The sequence below is a fragment of the Parasteatoda tepidariorum genome, chromosome 4, assembly GCF_982258835.1.
Source record: "Parasteatoda tepidariorum strain Cologne lab strain chromosome 4, Ptep-v5.0, whole genome shotgun sequence".
Taxonomy (NCBI): Eukaryota; Metazoa; Arthropoda; class Arachnida; order Araneae; family Theridiidae; genus Parasteatoda; species Parasteatoda tepidariorum.
Genome location: NC_141758.1, coordinates 100,535,199 through 100,558,183, shown reverse-complemented (window position 1 = coordinate 100,558,183; position 22,985 = coordinate 100,535,199). Strand labels below are relative to the sequence as shown.

The window sequence follows — 22,985 nt, the reverse complement described above, 5'->3', positions numbered from 1 at the left end:
AATTTAACTTGTATGTATGTAGATTTAAAAACATAAGGTACATGTATAAAAAATTTTATATAAAAAAAATATGTTATTTAAAATTACTGTTAATTTAATTCAAATTTTATATAATAGTATTTTGAAAGAATAGAATAAATCACAATATAAATTGCAACCAAGTATTAAAAAAAAGTTTAAAAAAATTTCTAAATTTCTTTTTTCAAAATTCTAATAATTAAATAAAAACATACATTTTCTTCAGCTTATATATATATACATACACATTGGTAAACAAATTTCATCACAGAACTGAAACTGATAGTAACTAAGTAAAGAAGTTCATATTGATTGAATGCTTTCTCCCTAGGCATTTTTTTAACTGATAAGAAAAATTATTTACAGATGTGATAATCTGCAGCACCTGCTTTGGTGAAGTGAGGTTTCTGCTTTGGAGCATATTGCTAAAAAGAATATAGTCAAGAATGTTTTGTTAAAGTTTCAGAGCAAATAAAATCTTTAATCACATAAATAGTGGACCAGAGCTTCTATCTGTGTAAGATGATAGAAATAATACTTAAGTGGCTGACACGATCTCAAACACATCCAAAAAAATTCACCAAATTACAATTGACACATTTTATCTGATTGATTTAAATCTTAATTAAAATCATTATTTAAATTCTTAATTAAAATCATTATTTAAATTCTTAATTAAAATCATTATTTAAATTCTGCTTTTTAAAAAAATCATCGCTATAAATCAAGAATGTTTTGCCAAAGTTTCGGAGCAAAATAAAGACTTAATAGATAGTGAACCATAGCTACTATCTGTGTAAGATGATAGAAATAATATTTAAAACAGGAGAAAGCGGCTGACATGATCTTTAACAAATCCAAAAAATTTCACTAAATTACAATTGACACATTTAATCTAATTGATTTAAAATTATGATTTAAATCCTTTTTTTAAAAAAAGAAGAAGAAAAACATTGCTATACAACAAACGTTATTTGAAGGGGAAAAAAACATTAATTTAAAAATTTACATTATAAAATTAAATATTTTAAATTTCTTTAATGATTTTCATCATTTAATTTCTTTGCAAAGATATTGTTGCGTTAATTAAGTTAAAACTAACAAAATTACATCAATACTTGGCACTTATCAATAACATTACATTATATTAATATTAGCAACAGTCTCTAAATATCATTTAAACAATTAACTAAACATTAAAACAATCTTCAAAACAATAATTTATTTTTTATATTGCAATCTTTAAGATTGCAATATAAAAATCTTAAAGATTGCTTTCCGATTAATCATAGGCAATCTTTAAGATATTTCTGTATCTTAGAGATTGCCTTTTTTTCAAGTGTAATTTTTTTTTCTTCAAAAAACTAGTTAAGTTATTATAACTAGAAACATTTGTCAACTTATATCAAAGGTAAAATATAAAAATCTTTGCTATTTATTTTGTCATTTCCAAATATAAAAAAGTAAATGCGAAATAAATTTTTTTGATCTTTTAGCCTGCTTTTCAATAGTTAATTATGATGTCTCTTATTCCATTTGCAATTAATTTGAATCATGCTTTAATGCACATATTAAAACAATTTTTAATTCAGTAATATTGCTGGAAATGTATTGTTACGATTTATTTGCAATAATGTTTCAATTATAATTAACAGTTACAATATTAAATTATTCATAAACCTAAGTTTAAGAAGTATCTTTATAAAAACTCTGATTTAAATCAGATAAATCAGGTTTTAAAAAAAAATCATTTCTTGAACCTTATATTTAATCTTGAACCTTAAATTTTAAATTCTTTGTACTGAAGTAATTCAAAATTTGGTAAAAATTTTAAAAATACATTTTTTTGTTATAATTTTAATATTTTTTTTAATCTAAGAAATTTATAGTAGGAAATAGACATCTTTGGTATTTGTAGCATTTATATAACAGTAATAGAAACAATTCCTATTATTTTATTTAACTCATTAATTCAATAATAAAGATTAAAAAAATCAAGATTCGTGTAATGTAGTAGAAAAATACAGGATTTAAATAACATAGTCGAACATGAAAGACAACAAAAACTAAACATATAAAAAAGGAGTTACAACTTTCTTTGTTATTACCATTATATATTATTCTTGGCTTTGTAAGACACATAACTAAATGGCACTCTACATCGTCTGGTGGCACAAATTTTGAACATACTGGGCACTTGATTCCTAAAATAAGACATTTGAATTTAACATCAATCAATAAAAACACAATTAGCTTCTAAATTGGTTAATTGCTTCAAAAGTAAAAATAATAAGACTTCAAAATTACATAACGCTTCAATAATTTTTTTTAAAGGAAATAGAAAGTAATAGATAAATTTAGTACCACTTTTTACGTTTTGTTCGTGCTAGTGATCCCCACAATTTACGGTTTAAAAAAAACCTAAATCTGGGCATTACTTTATTTTTATTATTAAAGGAGAGAAGACAGAAAAAGTATCTTATTTTAGAGAAAGAAATTGGAATTTATATAATACAAATTAATAGGTGTTGAATTAAAATACCAATATGTACTCAATTTACAAAATTAGGAGATGTTTTCTTAACAACATACTAGCATACAGTGAGCAAAATAAAAAACGGACCACTGTGAATAACTTTTGATTTGATAGTCGGACTTTGACGTTCTAGAACTCTATCTTAATGGCTGGAAGGGATGACCTCAAATATGGTAATTAATAAAAGCAGATGATATTTCAAGTTACGAAACCAGAGACAAAAACTTACTTTCTTTGAATAAACAAAGTTTTTTTTTTTTTTTTAAAGACGGATTCGGACATTTGACCTCAAAATATGTAAGGTAGCCATAATCTGGGAAATTTGGTAAAAATAGTTTATTCAGGAGAGCGTTCCAAAGTTTGGATCCCTTAATGTTAATTTTACTTTTTGAGTATTTCACTACATCTCGAGAAATTTTTAAGCGCATTGAAAACTTTTTACACACAATTATAAAATTAAGAAATATTTCTATTAAAAAAAACATTTAGTAAATATTTATTCTTTTTTATTACTTTATTTAAGAACGGTCGAAAAAAATTTTGAACTGTAAGGTATACATTTTTTTATATTGCTTTAAAGAATATATTCTATAGCAAAATACGAAATTTGAGCAAAATCGGTCGAATAGTTCCTGAGAAATCAAATTTCAAAAAAGTCAGATACTTAAAATTCGATTTCTAAAGAACTATTCAACCGATTTTGTTCAAATTTCGTATTTTGCTATATAAAATTACATTTTTTAAAATGATGCAAAGAATTAAATGCCTTACAATTCAAAATTTTTCGACCATTCTTAAATAAAATAATAAAAAATAATAAATATTTACTAAATGCTATTTCTTTCATGGAATTAATTATCTTTGGATAAACGAATTTTATAATTGTATGTAAAAAAATTTCAATTACTTTAAAAAGTTCTTGAGATATAGCAAAATACGCAAGAAGTAAAATTAACATTATGGGGTTCAAACTTGGGAGAGCTATCCTGACCAAGTTGTTGGGACCATATTTTCCCAGATTGCGGCTACACCCTACCTATATTTTGGAAGTCAGAAATCTAAATCCGTTGGAAAAAAAAGATATGTTTCTTCAGAGAAAGTACGTTAATTTGTCTGATTTCGTAACTTAAAATGTCGTCTGCACAAATAAATTAGCATATTTGAGGTTACGTTCTTGAACCATTAAGATTGTGTCCTAGAACGTGAAGATCCGATCATTAGATCAAAAGTTCATTATTAGATCAGGGTGGTCCATTTTTTTTTCTTTTTTTGGAGCACTGTACATACATTTCGTAATGCTGGTTTACCTTTAAATTTGTAAATATTATTCTTCGAGGATGAAAAGAGCACTTAACAAAAGGCTAAAAAACTAACATAAAAGTTTCAAAATTTTTATTGAAACAAGTTGAAGTTTCGCCCCCCTATTTCTTGCGCCCGTGATATTTCCGAGCTGGTGTGTTCATGAGTAATGCGCGAAAAAAAGTAAGAGAATCTATTTCTCACACCCGTATGAATCATGATTATTTCATAATCTATATACATACACAAGGTGGCAGTACAAGACTATTTGTAATGCATTTAGAGATGGTTTATTTTACACTCATCATTATTACAAGCTAAAAATTAACCCAAAAATTAAAAACAAATATATATATTGTACATACACATAGTTTTATACAATTTTCTTGAATAAAAATTAACAAAAATAAATAAAATAAGTATGGACTTATATGATCGTTTTCTTCAAAATTATGTGACTATTAACAATTTAAAGAGTATTTTGCCCAAGACCTGACACTAATGCTGTTTTCTTTTCCTGAGGGGGGGGGGGCTACAACTCTAGCTTTTCAGCTAAATGAAATTTACTTTCGACATTGTTAATTGACAAGTGATGGCAGTAGGCAGAAATCAAAAAGGGCAAGCCTGAATAAAGGTTTATAGATATAAAAAAATTCTCTGTAATTTTCTTTTTAAAAAAACTTGTTAATAAACACTCAGTCCCCAGAACAATTTGAGAACTCCCACCTTTGAGAGCGGCCTTCTAAAACGGTAATGGGCGCTAGTCATGTAGTGTACATAACTTCGTTTAATTTAACAGTTAACAGTAAATCATAACAGTTATTACACTTTACCAGCTATTACAGTTATAAAAATAGCCTATTATTTGCTAAAAGGCTATGGTTGTTAATTCATATGATGTAATAGCTTTCAATTAAAAAAAATTAAATGGGGGAAAAAAATTAGTAACTTGATTTTTTAAAACATAAAATAATTGTTTCTAACATTTATTATCTCTAGTTTTCAAAAAAGAAACTTTTGAATGCCCGCTATTATAATTTGTCAATTAACTAAAATTTCTTTGAATATTCAAAAAATAATAAATTAAAAAGTAATGAGAATAATTTAAAAAGTAATGAGAAATACGAAGCAGTGACAACAAACAAAAAGTAGAAAAAAAATGTCAAGCTTAACAGAAAAAAAAAACATAATTTCAAATTTTATAAAATTTTTAAAAAAATATTGAAACATATAAAATTACAAAAAAAATTATTAAAAATAACAATTTAGTGATGTTTTACTTGAATAAGTTCAAGCAGCATTAAAGGAATAAAAAAGAAATAATTCAAAATTTTATTATAAAAATATAATAATAAAATAAAACCTAACAGTCAACAAGCAAATTGTTCTTGGATATAATAATACATAATTTGACAAAAGATAAATAAATCGGCTAACATGGATATTTCCACATTCCTGGGAAAATATTCAACATAATAAATCGAAATAAGTTCCGCTCCAATTCCAAAATAAATTTATTTCACAAAATTACGACGATTAAAATTACTCACGCCTGTATTTGAACAAAATAAAACACTACCTTGAATTCATGATAATGGTCAAAAAAATGACGTAAGCATTAAGCAAGAGGAAGAATTTCGAATACAATGAGCGAAGCAGAACCTAAGAAGGATTATTTTCGAAAGAAAGGTGAACGTGGTTCAAGGATCGTTTCGCCATTTACAAACGACATTTTAAGATGAAGGAGATAAAGAAAGTTCCAAAATTGTTCATAACTATTTTAAAAAATTGTTAAACAGATTATATAATTCTTTTTTATTTATAATAAACAGGTAATTCTTAGATACCTGTTAAATTGATCATCCTTATAAAGTGATTTCTATAATCAAGAACCAAATTTATTCAATATTCTCCACAGTCGCGAGTTTTAATCAGAGGTACTACCTTTCCAAATTAACTATCTAATACAATACAGTAGTTTAATAATATACATATATATATATATATATATATAACGTTAGCAAAATTCAAGGTGCTATTGTAGCGTAACTATCACTATAAATATTAAATACCAATTCACTAATATACAAGGCATGTTAAAACTTGATTCTATCTATAGGTACCTACTGATAGATGAAAGTTGACATAGTCGATATTAACCGAACGTGATATATGAATTCGCCAAGGTCAATGGGGGGTCCACATTATACAGTTAATTTGCGCATAAAATAGCACTCAAAATTCCGGTAAAGTAAATACAATCTCCCGGACAATAAAATAAATAAAGAAAATGAGTTAAAAATTAATAAATAAAAAGTAAATAAACGGCATAAATCAATTAGTGTTATTGCTCATCGAATTCTGTCGAATACTAATAGAATTCTAGTATTCTAAGAAAATATTTCTACTCTTACAAACGTCGTGTGGAAATATATATATATATATATATATATATATATATATATATATATATATATATATATATATATATATATATATATATATATATATATATAGTAAATAAATAATTGATCAATTTATATTTATCCATAAAATTAATTAATAGAATATTATGTAAATAAAAAATAATCTCCGGCAATTTTTTAAATAAAATATATTATAAATTTAAGAATAAGTTTACTTAATGCGTAACACATTAAAAGTGATACATAACTAAGTTGTGTAAGTATGTCAGTTGAAATTATTAAAAATGTGAGTGATTTTGTTTCTATTATTCGTTCGAAATGAATATTCTGCGTTCAGAAGTATAGGCTAAATACCAAATATTTGCATGTTGTATCTCTAATTTAGCAGCAGCAATTGCTGTTAATTTTTGAAAGAAAATTTTTTTATTATTATGATTTTACAGAGTTGAGCATAATCTTGTATCTATTTACAATTTAAAAACTCCTTGAAAAGGTTTTTTTGCAATAACAGGACCCTATTTGCACAATTTCACAAACGCAGTCTGGTTGAAAGAATGGGGGACTTAACGCTCATTTTATATTCACAAATTACGAGTAATTTTTTCACAATTTTACAAAAACAGGACTTTTCACAAAATGTCTGGACAGATCCCTGATCTTATTTAGGAAATCGTAATAATTAAAGGCAGAAAATGCGTTTTTTATTTAGAAATATGTAGCTAAAAAAGTAAAAATTTAAGTGCGATAAATTATTTTAAAAAAAATGAGCTTTTTTTAAGTTATTTTTAATCATTACCTAGAAAATTATTAATTTTTATTTTCAGCATTTTTTTTTTTTTTTTTTTTTCATATTGCAGAATATTTTTATAGTGAGTTTCTAAATCGAATAGTCGCGTATTTAAAATTTGATTTCTCGAAACCTATTTAACTGATTTCGCTCAAATTTTGTATTTTGCCATTTAAAATTACGTTCCTTAAAATTATATATGAATCTGTTACCTTATAATTCAAAATTTTTAGACTATTTTTAAATAAAATAATTTTTTAAATAGTAATTAAAAATATTTTTTTTGCATGGAATTATCTTAAGATAAACAAATTTTAAAGTTCTGTAAAAATATTTTTTTTTTTTTTTTATTCGCTTAACAAGCATCCTAGATACGTCAAAAAAGGCAAAAAATGAAACCATCCAAATTTCCGATCGCTCTCGACTTATCTATTAGGACCATACTTTCCAGATTGCCCCTTATTTTAAGGGTCAAAAACCTGATTCGGTGGAAAATAAATTTATTCAGAAAAAGTACGTTTTTGAGTCTAATTTCGTAACTTGAAATATCGTTTGTACTAATAATCAATTAGCATATTTAAGCTTGGGCCTTAAAAGTATGGAGTCTTAGTGGGTGAAAATCCGATCATTGATCAAAAGTCATTCAGGGTGTTCACTTTTTCATTTTGTACACTGTACACACAATGCCAAACACAAAATAAAATACTTTTTTTCCGCTTTTTAAAATTTTATCTCAAAATTTAACTTTAAATTTTAAAAAAATTGGAACTTATTTGAAATTTTTGTATTCACTGGATAGATAAAAAAGTGTCACTTTATTGTACACGCAAATTTTGAATTGGTACAGTCAGAAACGAAGTATCGTCGATATTCTTTACGCATACCCTTCTATTGGGAAGACAAGAATTGATAATCTAAAAATCGTGCAATTAAACGCCCACAAACTTTTTTTTCTTCTGTTTTTTTCCTCAAAGGTTTTATCAAAGGTTCAAAGGCTAAGTCAAAAGTTCAGGCAAAAGCACGCACAAGCCTGCAATAATAATAATAGACGGTTAACGCTAAGATGCAGCCTCTAATTATGTTTGAAAGTTTCACCAAAAAAAAAGTTAATAAGCCATTCAAGCCGAAAACGGCATTTACTACATGCGTTGTTATAAAATAAATTGCAAAGTGTCTTAATTTTTTGATTAAATTACATTTTTGGCATTAATTAGTCAGATTAAGCACTTTCGCGCACACGTGTTCTACGAAGCGCAGTTACGACAGAACAAACTCGGTTCTCTACACAGCTTGCGCAAAACATACGTACGTGAACGTAACATAAAAGTACCAAATTATGAGTGACAGTATGTACGTGAAGTGCTAAATCTCTCTAAATGATGAATACTTCTCTCTTTTGAGACTTAGCACTTTCACGTACGTGTTCACATACGTATGTCCTAATCAGAACATTGCTTGAGCAAGCCACACTTACGTGATATTGCGGGATATAACCTGAAACTGCTAAATCTCTCTAATAAAAAGGAACTGCGCCGTATTTGAAATTTCAGCTCCAGTTGGGACAACCTGCACAAGCTTACGCTAAAAACCACCGACTTAATGGCGCTTCAGACTAATTTCAACTACTTAAGAACATTTTTTCTATTGATTTTAAATCCAGCAAATTGAATAATAAAACTAATGCGATTTATGAACAATGGCTAATAAAATCAAAATTCCAAACCATCACTAGGACTGCAAAACTTAGCTTGTATTTCTCTAATTGGTTGATACAATCGTGATTTATATATGCATTGAATTGTCAGTTCACTGTAATAATTTTCTCCAACAAAACAGTCGTGATTTTTTTTTCCTGACGGATGGATAGGTGAGTATGAGTCAGGCGTAAATGAATTTGCATATTCGTACTAACTTTATCTTATGACAATACAACTATTTTCTCCGATGAAACTTATGGTCCGGTTTTTGTAAAATTGTGAAACAATTACCCCTCATTTGTGAATATAAAATAAACGTTAAGTTACATTCTTTCAACCAGAGTCCTGCTTTTATGAATTTGTGCAAATAGGGTCCGGTTATTGCAAAAAACTTTTTCAAGGAGTTTTTAAATTGTAAATAGATACAAGATTATGCTCAACACTGTAAAATTATAATTTAAAAAAAGTAAATGTTATAAGATAAACTGCAATTGCTGCTACTAAATTAGAGATGCAACATACAAATATTTGGTAATAAGCCTATACTGCTGAACGCAGAATATTCATTTCGGACGAATAATGGAAAAAGCGTCTGCCGAAGACAAAACTTAGTACGTTTACATGTCTTCCTCCCCCCCCCCCCGGAAAGGGTTTATACGATTAACAAAACAATAATGAAGATAAACAAATTTGTCAAGGGTCCGATTAAAAGATAAATCATTTTGTGAAGGGTCCGTTTTTAAGTTAAAATATTTTGTGAATATTTTGTTTAATGGAATTGAATCTATGTTTGAATTAAAATATTTTGTTTTATGAAAAGATATTTTGTGAATATTTTCTAAACAGATCGCTGACTATTGAGGGGGAGAGCCTAGTTTTACGATAGGCAGACACCACAGATTATAAACCAAATAAAATCTCAGAAATCGGAAAGGGGAATCACAAAAACAATTTCGAAGGGGAAAAATTTAATTTTTCATTAACAATGGATATATTCCAATAGTCAATATTAAAAACAAACACAAAAGGGGGGGGGGAAATCACGAATTTGAAATTGAAATAGAAAGAAATTTGAAATTTTTGTTTTTCATTCTTGTTAAGTTTAATATGATACAAATATGGCCTTTTAGCACGTCAAATTTCAACTCAATAGTTGCATTCATCCGACCTGTAGAGCGGCCCGCATAGTATTTTTTCCCCACAAATTTAACAGTTAATAATTCTAAAACTAATAATCGAATGTTAGTTTTTTTTATTTCATCGCACTCCCTGAGCATTTTCCTACACACCATAGTAATTTCTAAGTCTAATAGTTTTTGTGCAACAAGAACAAAATTAACATAAAGTTCCTCCGTCCTGTAGAGCGGCCCGCATAGTATTTTTTCCCCACAAATTTAACACTTAATAGTTCTCAAATTATTAATCGAATGTTATTTATTTATTTTTTGATTTCATCACACAGCCTGTGTATTTTCCAACACACCGTCATAACTCTATAAAGTTTCTGTGTAACAACACAAAACTAACATAAAGTTGGCAGGGATCTGTCTAGGTTTTTCTGAGAGGTACCTATTTTGTGAAAATTTAGACATAATTTGTGAAATTTCAAAATTATATTAAAAAATCAACACAAAAATATGGATTTATCGTTTCTCACGGGATACAAAAATAAAATTTTAAGAAAAAGTATTTTGTGAAACTACTGTTTTTCCTTAAGTTGAATTTGTGAAGGTACCGCTAAACGGTCATAAATTTGGCCTGGACAGACACCTGGTTGGACACCGTCGTAACAGCGGTGGCGGGGATATTTTAATATAGAGAAAAAAGAAATAAAACCAAATATAAAAATCCTTCTTTTAAGTCATTAGTTTTAATTAGTTACTTTGAGAATGAAAGGGAAACCTATTTTATTTTAGGAGTATACCACCATCTAAAAATACAAAGCGTTTTCTTGTATTCACAGCGTATGAAAAAAAAAACAAAGAAAAAAATATTATATAAGCGAGGTTATCGTGTTCGCGAACGCAAGAATCCAATTATATACCGGCTAGTAGTAAGCAAAAGACATAAACAACAAACAAAATATGTATGACAGTTCTATGCCTTGTTTACTTCCGTTTCAATCTAACTGAGATCTTATCGTTTATAATTGAAAAGGATTGTGGAAGCTTAATATGTTCTGGAAACAAGATAGGAATCAATTCTTTCTCCCCACTTTCTTTTTCTAAATGCATCAATAGAAAAAGATCTGTAAAATAATTCGAAGTAGACTCTTCCTACAACAAAACTTATTTTCTAAAAATATATAAAAAAATAAGTTTTTTTTTCAAAAACAATTTCCAATTAAAGTTTAAAAATGCAACAAAGTAATTTAAAAATAAACATTAAATTAAGTAGTAAAGTGTCCGTAATTGATTAGTATTTTCGAAGCCCTAATAGATTAATCAACGCTTCACAATAATATCGTATTCAATAATTATCGGTAATTACAATATTCGCAACATCATCTTTTAAATATATTACGTTATTGATAAGGATAGCGATATTATCGCATTCGATAATTACATTTGACAAAACTTATCATGATATATTCTTATTCGATAAGATTGCTGGCGATGTTGCCGTATAATACCGCGGGGGCACAGGGGATAAAACGTTTGCCTCCCAATTGAAGTGCCCCAGGTTCGAATTTTAGCTGTGACTGATCGGCACGAATTCTGCTACGACCACAGTGCTGACGTAACATAACTCCAGTGATATGGATCATGGGTTTGAGTTCCCTCGCCGCCAGGCTAACCGTGGGAGGTTTACGGGGTTTTCCTCTCCATATAACGCAAATGCAAGTTAATTCCAACAAAAAGTCTCCCTCCCAAGATGCAAATTACTCCCAATACTTGATCCAAGAGTTCCCTTATCTTTCTGATTGGGTTAAAAATTACAAGGTTACAGAGTTGAACATTGGTAGTCGTAAACTCAAAATTGTGTCGGCTGTTCGACGACGGTTATGAAATAAAATAAAATTGGGGCCATAAACTCCACCACCCAGACAATACAAAAAGGGCAATAAACAAACATTTCCAAAAGCTCAATATACATTTCCTTTTCAAAATTATTTTAAAACCAATTACACCCTTCCCTCACACAATGAAGTAACTTCCAGCGTGGTTTTAAACGTTATTTTCCTCGACCGCCGACAAGAAAAGTAAAAAAAAAAACCTTTTCTTCCGGCAAACAACATAATTTACAATGCATGAGGTTATTGGCCCTTAAAGATAATAAAGCAAATTCATATTTTCTAGAAAAATGTGAAAGGAAAAATAAACTAGCTTTTCCATGTATATACAATTTCCAACTATTTTGTTGCGCCTGCAAGTATTCATGCTGAGCTTTACGTCTCTGAAGTCAGATTACGCTATACTATATGCTTTGTGTAAACGAGATAGCAAATGGAAAATGTAAAAATAGAAAAGTAAAAATTATAAGGAGAGAGGGCATATTACGCATTCAAAAAGAAATGGAAAATGAAAAGGAGTATCATTATTTGCTAGATCAAATTTGAAGGGCATTTCCACGGTGGCAGATTAGATTTTTATTTTTTTTTTAAATGTAATTTTAATAAAATTAAGAAATTTTCTTTTTATTCTTGGAAACAATATTGCTTTATTCTTGGACTCGATGTTAAAAAATTCTTTAACTGCTAAATTGTTTAAAAAATTCTTCAGGGGGGGGGGGCAAAAAATTCTCAAATCCTGCTTAATTCCAAAAAAATCTGAGAAAATTTGCAGATTTTTTTTGGTCTGAAATTTCCCTACAAATTATATATATTTTTTTTTTCCCGTTTCCTTTTTCTTGTTCCGCATCGTAAAGACACGCTTCTCAGTAGCACACCAAAGTCAAGCATCACTGGATGCGGTCAGTGAGCGGGTGGGCGACCAGTCTAATCAGCCTGCGTAAGGACCGAGGGTGAGCGGTATCAGTCCTCGTCAAACTGTTGCACCGTTAAGTGCTCAACTTCGTGCGCAGGTCGTCGGGCTACCAAAGCAGGGGAGCCATCCCCTCTGCCGAAGATCAAAATTGCGATGGGATGTTTCCCAAAACCGTCGCCAATAGCCCATTATGCAGCTCTAGTGTGACGTAAATGAAGTACCTATCTACCTGGACTGATCGTAAAGACAATGTTCCCTAGTAGAACACCGAAGTCAAGCATCACTGGCTGCGGACAGTGAGCGGGTGGGTAACCATTTAATAAGTTAAGCTAGCGTAGGGGCCGAGTTACACGGTATCGGTTCTTGTTAAACTGCATGACTTCAAGCGCAGATCGTCGAGCAACTAGAGCAGGGGAACCATCCCCTCTACAGAGGATCAAAATTGCGATGGCATGTCTTCTGATCATCCTCAGGGATGTTTTTACCAGACAGATAGCCCATTGTGCAGCTTTAGTGCGACGTAAATAAAGCACCTACCTACTTTTTCTTTAGTTACAAAAATATTAAAATAATATTAAATATTAATACAAGATTATACAAAATATTATAAGAAAGTAAATTTTGTATTTTGTTTTAAAAAAATTCTTTGAACAACAAAAAAAAAATTATTTTACATAATTCTTCAATAAACTAACACATGGGTTTAAAAATAAAAAATATATTGAAGTAGTAATGATTTACAATTTCAATTTGCGAAGCTATAATTTTTTTTTTTTTTTTTTAACAATATAAATTTTTTTTTGCAATTTTTGACCAAACGTGGAATCGGACATATTCTCCACCCCTGCAATACTGTTCCACGCAGAAAAACCTTTGTTTTCAAATACTGGATGAAACCATTTTCAGAATATTTAATGGAGAGGAAAAAAAATTTCCACCTAAGTATATTTATTTAATTATACCTAGTATTGAACTATAAATTGAAAATGCTGCTACCAATTGCCAATTCAAAAGACAAAGAAACTGGAACTTCAGTAAGAAATAGAACCGCATTAGAGGGGACTTTCTTGCGTGAAATTTACTCGCATTTGCAGTAAAAGATGAAAATCTTTCAAGGATAGCCAAATGGTAAAGATATTCAATTGAAGATATTTTATATCAGTACCATGTAAGGTTTGTCTCGCCTAAGAAGACACTATACCAGGGTAGGAACTTTTCATCGAAAATTCCCTTTCACCTCTATAAGTAATTTAAAATTAAAAGTATAGAAAAAGTGAATTCAGGCTAACCTAGAGTAAGCTATGAAGTTCCAAATACTGAAATGAAATGGGAGTTCTATACCAATGACTTTCTGAGCATTTTGGTATTTAGAGAAAAAAAAAGCAATTTAAATTTTATGGATTACTCAAGACTTGCCTGAATTCATTTTCGTTCAGTACTTTAAATTAGTTACGGAGGTGAGACAGAATTTGACTTACTCACGCTGACCTATGCCAAAATCAAGACAAAACTATTCACCCAGCACCCCTATTCGAAGTGAATTTTCCTCGTAACCATGGTACCCGCCACGACGCGAGACGAGTGCCTGGAGGAGTTCTCCTGAAAGCCGCACTATATTTCAAGTAGGGGTGTGGGGTCACTGTTTAGGAGAGATTTGGGCTCGGGTCGGTGAGAGAAAAAGAATATTTTTCTTTCGTCTACTGTGTTTGCCCTAGTGAAGAGAAGCTACCAGGGCTCGAAAAACCACCCGTCCTCGTCGGTTAAAAATTCTCGAATTTCTCGAATCCGATGTCCGCGCGGACGGCCATTTTCCCCTTACTGTTCGTTAAACATTTTCAATTTTTGTTATTCGAATTGATGTTATCTGGGAGTACTGCAGCCGTTAAAACGGGGCTTTTCAGCAATGAACTTACAAAAATTTAAAAAAAAAACACCAAACGGACTGGACTTAAACAAGCGTTAAACGCAATTATGAACATCTACCTAAATGGAAAACCCTTAGAGTAGGAATAGTCCTCTAGGCCAGTGGTTCTTAACCTTTTTAAGCCGCGACCCAAATTTGAGAAATATGTTCATGTCGCGACCCAAAAAAAAGTCAAAATTTTTTCATTGCTTTATTTTAGATCGTATTTTAAAAAAATCTTCAATCCTATGATGATGATTTTTTTTTAACTTAAAAATTTTTTATTTATTTTTTTAATAAAAAAGATAAACAAAAGTACTTTTCGATCCAAGGAAAATTTAATTAATAATCAAGTGTTTTTAATAATTTTTATTGACCAAATTAAAATATATTTATAACTTTCTGAAAATAATTGACATTTTAACTTATTCCTAAAAAAAAAGAAATATTTATACATATGTTAAGTCTTTTAAATTTTAAATGCAAGTCATACAGTTTTAATGAGAACCTTGTGCTTGAATACATTTTGAAAGATCTTCAAACCTCGGTTGAATGCTTGTCAAGGAGCACCTTATATCCATTTCAGGATTTAACTTGTTCCGGTAATTGTTTTTGATTACACACAGAGCCGAAAAACCAGCCTCACACATATATGTTGTTGAAAAGGGCAATAATACTTTTAGGGCTTCTTTAACAATTATTGGCTTTTCGGTTTTTAATTTTAACCAGAAAGCACATAAAGATTCAGTGTTTTTGTAGAAATTGTATCGAAGTGCTTGGTCACTTTGTATTTCTATTAATTGTTCTTGAAATTGATTAATATTAACAAATTCCTCATGCAAATCACTTACATCAAAATTAAATGGCATTCGAACCCAATTATATTTGAAAACATCGTCTGCAGGGAAATATCGATCAAAGTCTGCTATTAGTTTTTCTAAATGATTAATAATAATTTTCTGTATTTCAAAATCTGTGATATCAATATTATTGTCTTCAACAAGTAAATTAAGAGTCGGGAATGAAGCAAGTTTCTTTCCTTCAACCTTATTTCTCCATAATTTGAGTTTATTTTTAAAACATGTAATTTTTTCAGTTAATTCAATAATAGTATGATTACGTCCTTGCATAGACGCATTTAGATTATTTATTTCAAATAAAATATCTGGCAAATAAGCAACTTGAGTAATCCACTTCAACTCGGAGAATTTAGATGCTAATGGGTGTTTCTTTTCTCTCAAAAATAATTCGACTTCTGTCCGTAATGATAATACTCTTTGAACAACTTTGCCCCGGGACAGCCATCTAACTTCAGAATAATATAATAAATGTTCGTATTCTGCACCAGATTCGAAGCACAGTTCGCGGAAAATTCTACAGTTAAGAGCTCTTGATTTGATAAAATTGACTACCGCAACAATTTCATCCAAAACGATACATAATTCGGGTGATAATTTTTTTGAAGCAAGATTTTGTCTATGTAACAAACAATGAATCGATATAATTTGTGGATTCATTTGTTTTGCTCTTGTCGAAAATCCCTTTTGAGATGCTGTCATGGCAGCAGCACCGTCGGTGCAAATGCTGAAACACTGATTCCAATTTAATCCTTCTTCTTTAAAAAACGAATCGACCATAAGAAAAATATCTTCACCTCTAGTTGTTGTTGACATTGGTTTGCAAAATAAAATGTCCTCCTGTATATCTGTTAAACCTGGATACCGCACGTAAACCATGAGTTGAGCATCGTTACTTACATCTGTCGTTTCATCCAGTTGAATACTAAATAAACCAGCAATTTTTATAGCAGAAATAAGTTGATTCTTAATATCAAATGACATATCATTAATTCGTAAACGAATTGTATCATTTGATAATGGTATCTTTTGTAATTTCTTTGAACTTTCATCTCCGCACATGATACGCACCATGTCAATGGCAGCAGGTTTTATAAGTTTTTCAGCAATATTATGGGGTTTCTTTTGTCTTGCAATATGCCAAGCCACATGAAAAGAAGCAAGTGTAGCTTGTTTGGCAGAATTTATAAAACCACTACTACTTGGTGTATCCAAACGCTGTCTTTTTAAATGGGCTTCCTTTCTTTCGAAAAAAGTACGATCTTTTCCCTCAAAGGAAAAATTTTTATGTTTTGCATCAAAATGTCTTTTAAGTTTGTTCGGTTTCATCGATTCATTACTTAATATTTCACTGCACAACACGCATTGCGGCTTGTTCACTCCTCGATCATAAATGCAAGTAAAACCTAATTCTAAAAATGCTTCCTTGTATTCACGTTTTGCCATTATTAGGGTGATTACAATTTTACAATACGCACTGCAACTTGATCACTCCACTATTAATAATAAGACAAAATTTGTTTCTAAAATGCGCTTCGCAATAGCAATAAGCCACGCCCCTTTTCGGCTGTCCGAGAAAGCTCTTCAGCAGCCGCTGTTCCGTCCTTCACGACCACGTCCTCCCAACCCAATGTTGACACTAATTCTTTCTCAGCCATTCCACAACTTGATGACAATATTCAAGACATTTTCACACTTATTAATGAACTGAACACCATTTTTAAGGGCATTAATATTGCCCAATTGGTTATGACAAAATTTTTATCCTTGCTAGTTATTTTCAAAATGACGAAGGGTAATTCTTTCACTACAAATTTTTCCCCACCCCAAGCTCTGATTTTTTCCCTTTTAAATCATTTTATTCACTATTTTATCCTTTTATTACCCTTTCTTTAAAGTTTATTTTTAACTTTTTCACTTTTCGGCCGATTCGCCGCTAGGGCGACATCAGCGCCACTTCTGTGGAACAATTTTTTACCTTTTATGTTAATTCTTTTTTACTTTTTTATTTTAAACATTAACTACTAAGTATCTTTTATTCTTATATTAATTTTGCACCTTGATATGCTAAACTAATTTTGAGTCATGTGCCTTTTTTAATTATTATGAACGAGGATTAAGGGTATAGAGTTACCCAGGTACCTCATTAAGCCTAGGCTGAGTAAGCCACAATGACTTCTTCTAGGAGGTGTTGGTATTACTTATTATTTGGTGTATTACTAACTTTTTTGGTTCGACTCAACGCGACCCAAGAAATATGCTTCACGACCCAATTTTGGGTCGCGACCCATAGGTTAAGAACCGCTGCTCTAGGCAATCACTCCTCTAAGGGAAAACCCCTTTCAGATTTCTGTGCAGAAACCTCTGTAAATCATTGACATGATTGTGGAACTGGCAAACGTCATATTTGATTCATATAAAAACGAAGTACCCTCGGATAAATTGACATTCCAGATAACTTGACCTTCGTCATTTAAATTATTTCATGAAAGAAATACTAGGTCACTATTAGTAACCTAGTATTTCTTTTATTACTGTATAATGTAATCCTAGTAACTACTAATACATTGTGCAATTTACATAAATATTTGTAATAAATAAGAGAAAATTATATTTTTATTTATTTAGATGCTACGGGTTAGTTTCAAAGGAGGACGGGTACATTGTTGGACAAGCCGTCCTAGGGGAGGAATAAAATTTCGGAGTTTTTTCGAGCCCAGGAAGCTACCCTCCCTGAAATGCGCTATTCTTGTTTCCATAGCAGCACACTTCCTCGGACTTCGTGGCGGGAGGAGTTCTTACCGTATACAAACTATAGGTATTTTTTTTTGCACAGAGTATAGAGAAAGAATGAGTAAGGTCAGTGCTGTGCTTGTGCTACGATCAAGCTGCAGAGTAAACGCAACAGAGATCTGCGGTCTCTGGTGCCACGTTATAGAGAAAAATAAAGAATATTTATAGAGTACGAGTCCTGGTGGTTAGTGAAATCTGAGCCATCGACGTTTGCTGTGTGAGAGAGAGTAAATCAATTATTTTTTTTAATACGAAGCGAAGGATGAAAGTGCAATAAATTTTGCTGTGGTGTGAACAACACAAAAGCACAAATAAGTGTGGTTCAAGTGCGGTTGTTTCTTACCGTCCACAAAAGAGGGCTCATAGTCAACACGAGAATAGAGAATGCGAGGGCGGCGACGCTCAAAAAACGGTACAGGTCGCGCAGTACCTAAAAAAATAAATAATATTAAAAACAGTTCTTTCAATCAATTTAGGTGTTTCCAGAAATAGACAATTAATGTGCTTCACAAACAAACAATTCTTTTGAAGTTATACTTCTTATGCGACTTCCAACAAGGTTGCGTTAAACGTTTAACGCTGCATTTTTATTGGCCGGGAAATCACATGGTAGGATCCAGTTTTCCCTCATTCATTTCTTATTGTTTTGGTTCTCACTAGCAAAAAAATAATAAAAGTATTGTTTTTCTATAAATATTTTTTTAGTTCATTTTGATACACATATAATTTAATAGGGTAGTATTTTTTATTTTCAAATTTGGTGGACAACAATTGTAAAAAATGAGTGAAAACAATCCCACGGACAATGCGACGGATTTAAGGTTATGTCAAGGTACGTCTCTTGTGAATATCAATTGATTGTTTCTCTTCTGAAATTACATTATGACAAATTCACATACATTATTAATACAAATACATTTTCCATGGCGAGACGATGAGGCAACCACAAGCACTTCCACTGGTTCAAGAGGGAAAAATGCACAATATTACCGTGATTGCAGAGCACGGAAGAGAGCGGAGCAGGAAAAAGAGTCGTTGAATGGAACCAGTGATCCTTCTACGACTGCTGATTCTTCTACAATTAACGTCGCAGGTTGCGAAGTTTAACTTCTTCCGCGCAGAGGGACTCCACGCACTATTTTTTTTCTTCATGTTTTTTTTCCTCTATCAAAGCGAATTTGTCCTAATGCTTGATCTAAGGAGTTCCCTTTTTTAAATTATAACCGTCGTTGAACAGCCGACCCAATTTTCGGGTTTACGACTACTAATGTTCAACTACGTAGCCTTGTAATTTTGAACCCAATCCAGCAGACAAGGGAACTGCTGGATTAAGTATTGGGAGAAATTTGCCCTCGTGGAGGACTTTTTTGATGGAACTAACTCGAATTTGCGTTACATGGAGTGGAAGACCACGAGAACCTCCCACGGTTAGCCTGACCGCCAGGGGACTCTAACCCATGATCCGTCAACCATTGAGGATATTTCACTTCAGCACGGTGGTCGATGCAAGCCGGATGCGGAATTCGTATCGACCAGCCATCGCCGGGATCGAACCCCGGTTCATCTCATTGGAAGGCGAACGCTCTGTCCCCTGAGCATTTCTGGATCGGGTTCGACATTTCGAGGCTACGGAGTTGAACATTGATGGTCGTAAATTCAAAAATGGGTCAGCTGTTCAACGCCGGTTATAAAATAAAATAAAATAAAAAATAAAATAAAATAAATAATAAAATAAAAAATAAAATATAAAATAAAATAAAAAATAAAATAAAAAATAAAATAAAATAAAAAATAAAATAAAATAAAAAATAAAATATAATAAAATAAAATAAAATATAATAAAATAAAATAAAATAACTATTTAAAATGAGGACACAGCTTTAACTAACAAATTTAGACAAATTCAACAAATCACTAACACACTTTTTACACAATTTTAGAGATTCGGACTAATAAAAATATTTCAGCGATAGTAGTCCTGGTAGTAGAAGACCAATTATCTATTGCACTACACTAATTGGGTTAATAAAGCAAACCATATACTCTCATAATTTCTAAAAAGCATGTCTGACTGATATAAGGAATCAGATATCCATGGTCGTATCCATGGACCATCCTTGGTCGTAACTGATAGTCGTAAACTCAGAATTGGGGCGGCTGTTTAACGACATTTGACACGACGTCCAGAAGAATAACTATCAACTTACCAACCGTGGATGACTTATACAAAGGGATGTACATTAAGTGTAAAACCCTCAATTCATCCGTATGAAATTCCAGAGCAGGAAAATTTAATTTTTTAACTTTCCTCTTTCACTTAAAAAAATTTAAAAAAAAAATATATATATATATGTGGTGTTTTCGAGGAATGGATAATATTTTCGATGATATTTTCGAAATATTTAATAATAAAATTAATTTACATAGATGATTAAATATGAATAGTTTATGAAAAATATGAAATGTTTAGGAAAATATGGGCCGTCTGCACTGTTATAAGCAAGAATATGGGCCGTCTGCCCTGTGAATATGAACAAGAATATGGGCCGTCTGCCCCGTTTACACAAACATAAGCCCCGGCTGGGCAATGAAGTTAGTTCTTCCAGCAACAGATGAAGACTGTTTCTTTTTGATTAAAAGGAATGTGGTGGAGCGGGGCGAAGTTGTGGCACTGGAATAATGGTGGCAGTATATATATATATATATATATATATATATATATATATATATATATATATATATATATATATATATATATATATATATATATATATATATACTGCCACCATTGAAATATATATATCGACAATTTTAACAATGCATCACGATATACTAAAATTTAGAACTTATCGGTAACAGGGACCAACGCGACAACACACGTTACCTTCAATTAAAAGAAAAAATATTCGACGAAATTTAAATAATAATAATCGGTTTCGAAAAAATACATATCAGAAGGTCCCCAAAATAAATTAGAGCCAAACGATTTTATAACTTGTGCTCTAAAAAAGAGTTGGATACAATCGAACATTCGAATCGTTATTTCACCTATTAACTCGAAAGCCGTAAATGTAAAAAGATTAGGTGCCAGTGTTCAATCAATAAGTAAATAAAAAAAAACATTTGAAAACGAGAGTTAACAGTAATACTTCTGTTTCTAATCACACACAAGCCTAAACTAAGACCTTTTGCAATAAGCACGTTTTCGATTGACGCAATACATGTGAGGAAAACGATATTAGATGATAAAGAAGAAATTTGCGTTTTAAACAAGCTTAAAAAACGAGACAGCTGAATGGGGATTTCCGAAATGTTAGAAAGAGAAAAAGAAATGGGGAAACAAAACTAAAGTAAATCAATAAATAAAAAAATTTAAAGCAAAATCGATCATTTTTCCTTGCTCAGCAACATAATTATCATTCTAAGGATTAATAATAATAAAAAAAAAGAATTTTCAAAAGGCAGATTACATTATGTAATTTATTGTTTCATACTTATACCCAAGAGCTGAAGTTCATGGAATCAGAATTATCAGCAGAATTATAATCAGAAGCTTTATCAGAATTATTTTTGACTAAGAGAAAAAATCGTTTTCTTCAGACAAAGCAGGAAAAAAAAAAATTTCTGTTTGGGTTTGGAAAAATATATAAAAAAAAATAAACAAAAAAAATATGAATAAATTATTTTTATTTAGTTCCAAATTTTCACATTTCCTGATGGAGTTCGGTCGCAAAAGATGGGGCATCGTAACATGTTATTTAAAAAACAATCGCAAAATGTTTTGAATGGATAAAAAAAATAGGAGGAAGAATAAGTAGTACACAAACGTTAATTATAATCACAAAATCGGTCACAAAATCATAAATCAAAGTAGAATTACGATTAGGAAAAATAAGGTTTACGTGTAGAATAAGTTATAAAATAATTAATAACAAAATGGTTCACAAAAACATAATTCAAAAAAGAATGGCGATTATGAAAAAAAGAGTTTACGGGAAGAATAAATTATACAAGACTACCAAATAGTAGACATAAATACAATTCAAAAAGAATCCCAATTGGGTATACTATTGCCTACGTCACAGATTGTGTTATTCCTACTAAATTTAACCCATGAACGGCATTTTCTGCGAGCCTAACTTCAAGCCACAAATAAACAAACGAAGTGTTTGATCGTTTAAATAGCTGCTCGCCAGATTTTATTGCATTATAAAGAAAAGTAATTGATATTCGATTTTTGATTAATAATTGATTTATGTGGATAGTGGCATTTATGTGGATAGTGGCATAGAATTTAGCATTGCGTCATGGTAAATGTTATTCCTACTAAGTGGAAGTAGTTGTGTTTTTTTTTATATTATACCCAGAGCCGTTTTTAAGGATGGGCCAAGTGGGCCCTGGCCCAGGGCCCCGATTTCTAATGGGGCCCCCAAAAGTCTAAAATCTCATTGCATTAGTTTTTTCTTTTTTAATTCTAACTCATTTATTATTTATAACTTAAGAGGACTCCCAAACCCCACTTTTTTCGTCTTTTTTTTAAGTTTTATTCAGAGCTGAGGCCCTCTGAAGCCCATAACATACATATTTTTTCCTTTCTTACATTGTCGGATTCTTTTCAAAATCTAATCGAAGTGTTTACAAATATAAAATAGTTGTTACTCTTCACTTTTCTAACTAAAAGAGCAATAAAAACGTCTTTCCTTTAATGAAAATATCCCCATTTTCGTAGCTACCACCCACAGA

At 30.7% G+C, this 22,985-nt stretch overlaps 1 protein-coding gene across 1 annotated transcript in view; it reads right to left on the bottom strand.

Annotated features, from left to right (window-relative positions):
* Positions 1-22,985, bottom strand: part of LOC107455538 (E3 ubiquitin-protein ligase ZNRF1) — a 59,081-nt gene that overhangs the window by 3,569 nt on the left and 32,527 nt on the right. Inside the window, exon 2 of the mRNA XM_016073144.4 lies at positions 2,127-2,222. Within this exon, the coding sequence (XP_015928630.1) occupies positions 2,127-2,222 (96 nt within the window). The remainder of the gene's footprint in view (positions 1-2,126; positions 2,223-22,985) is intronic.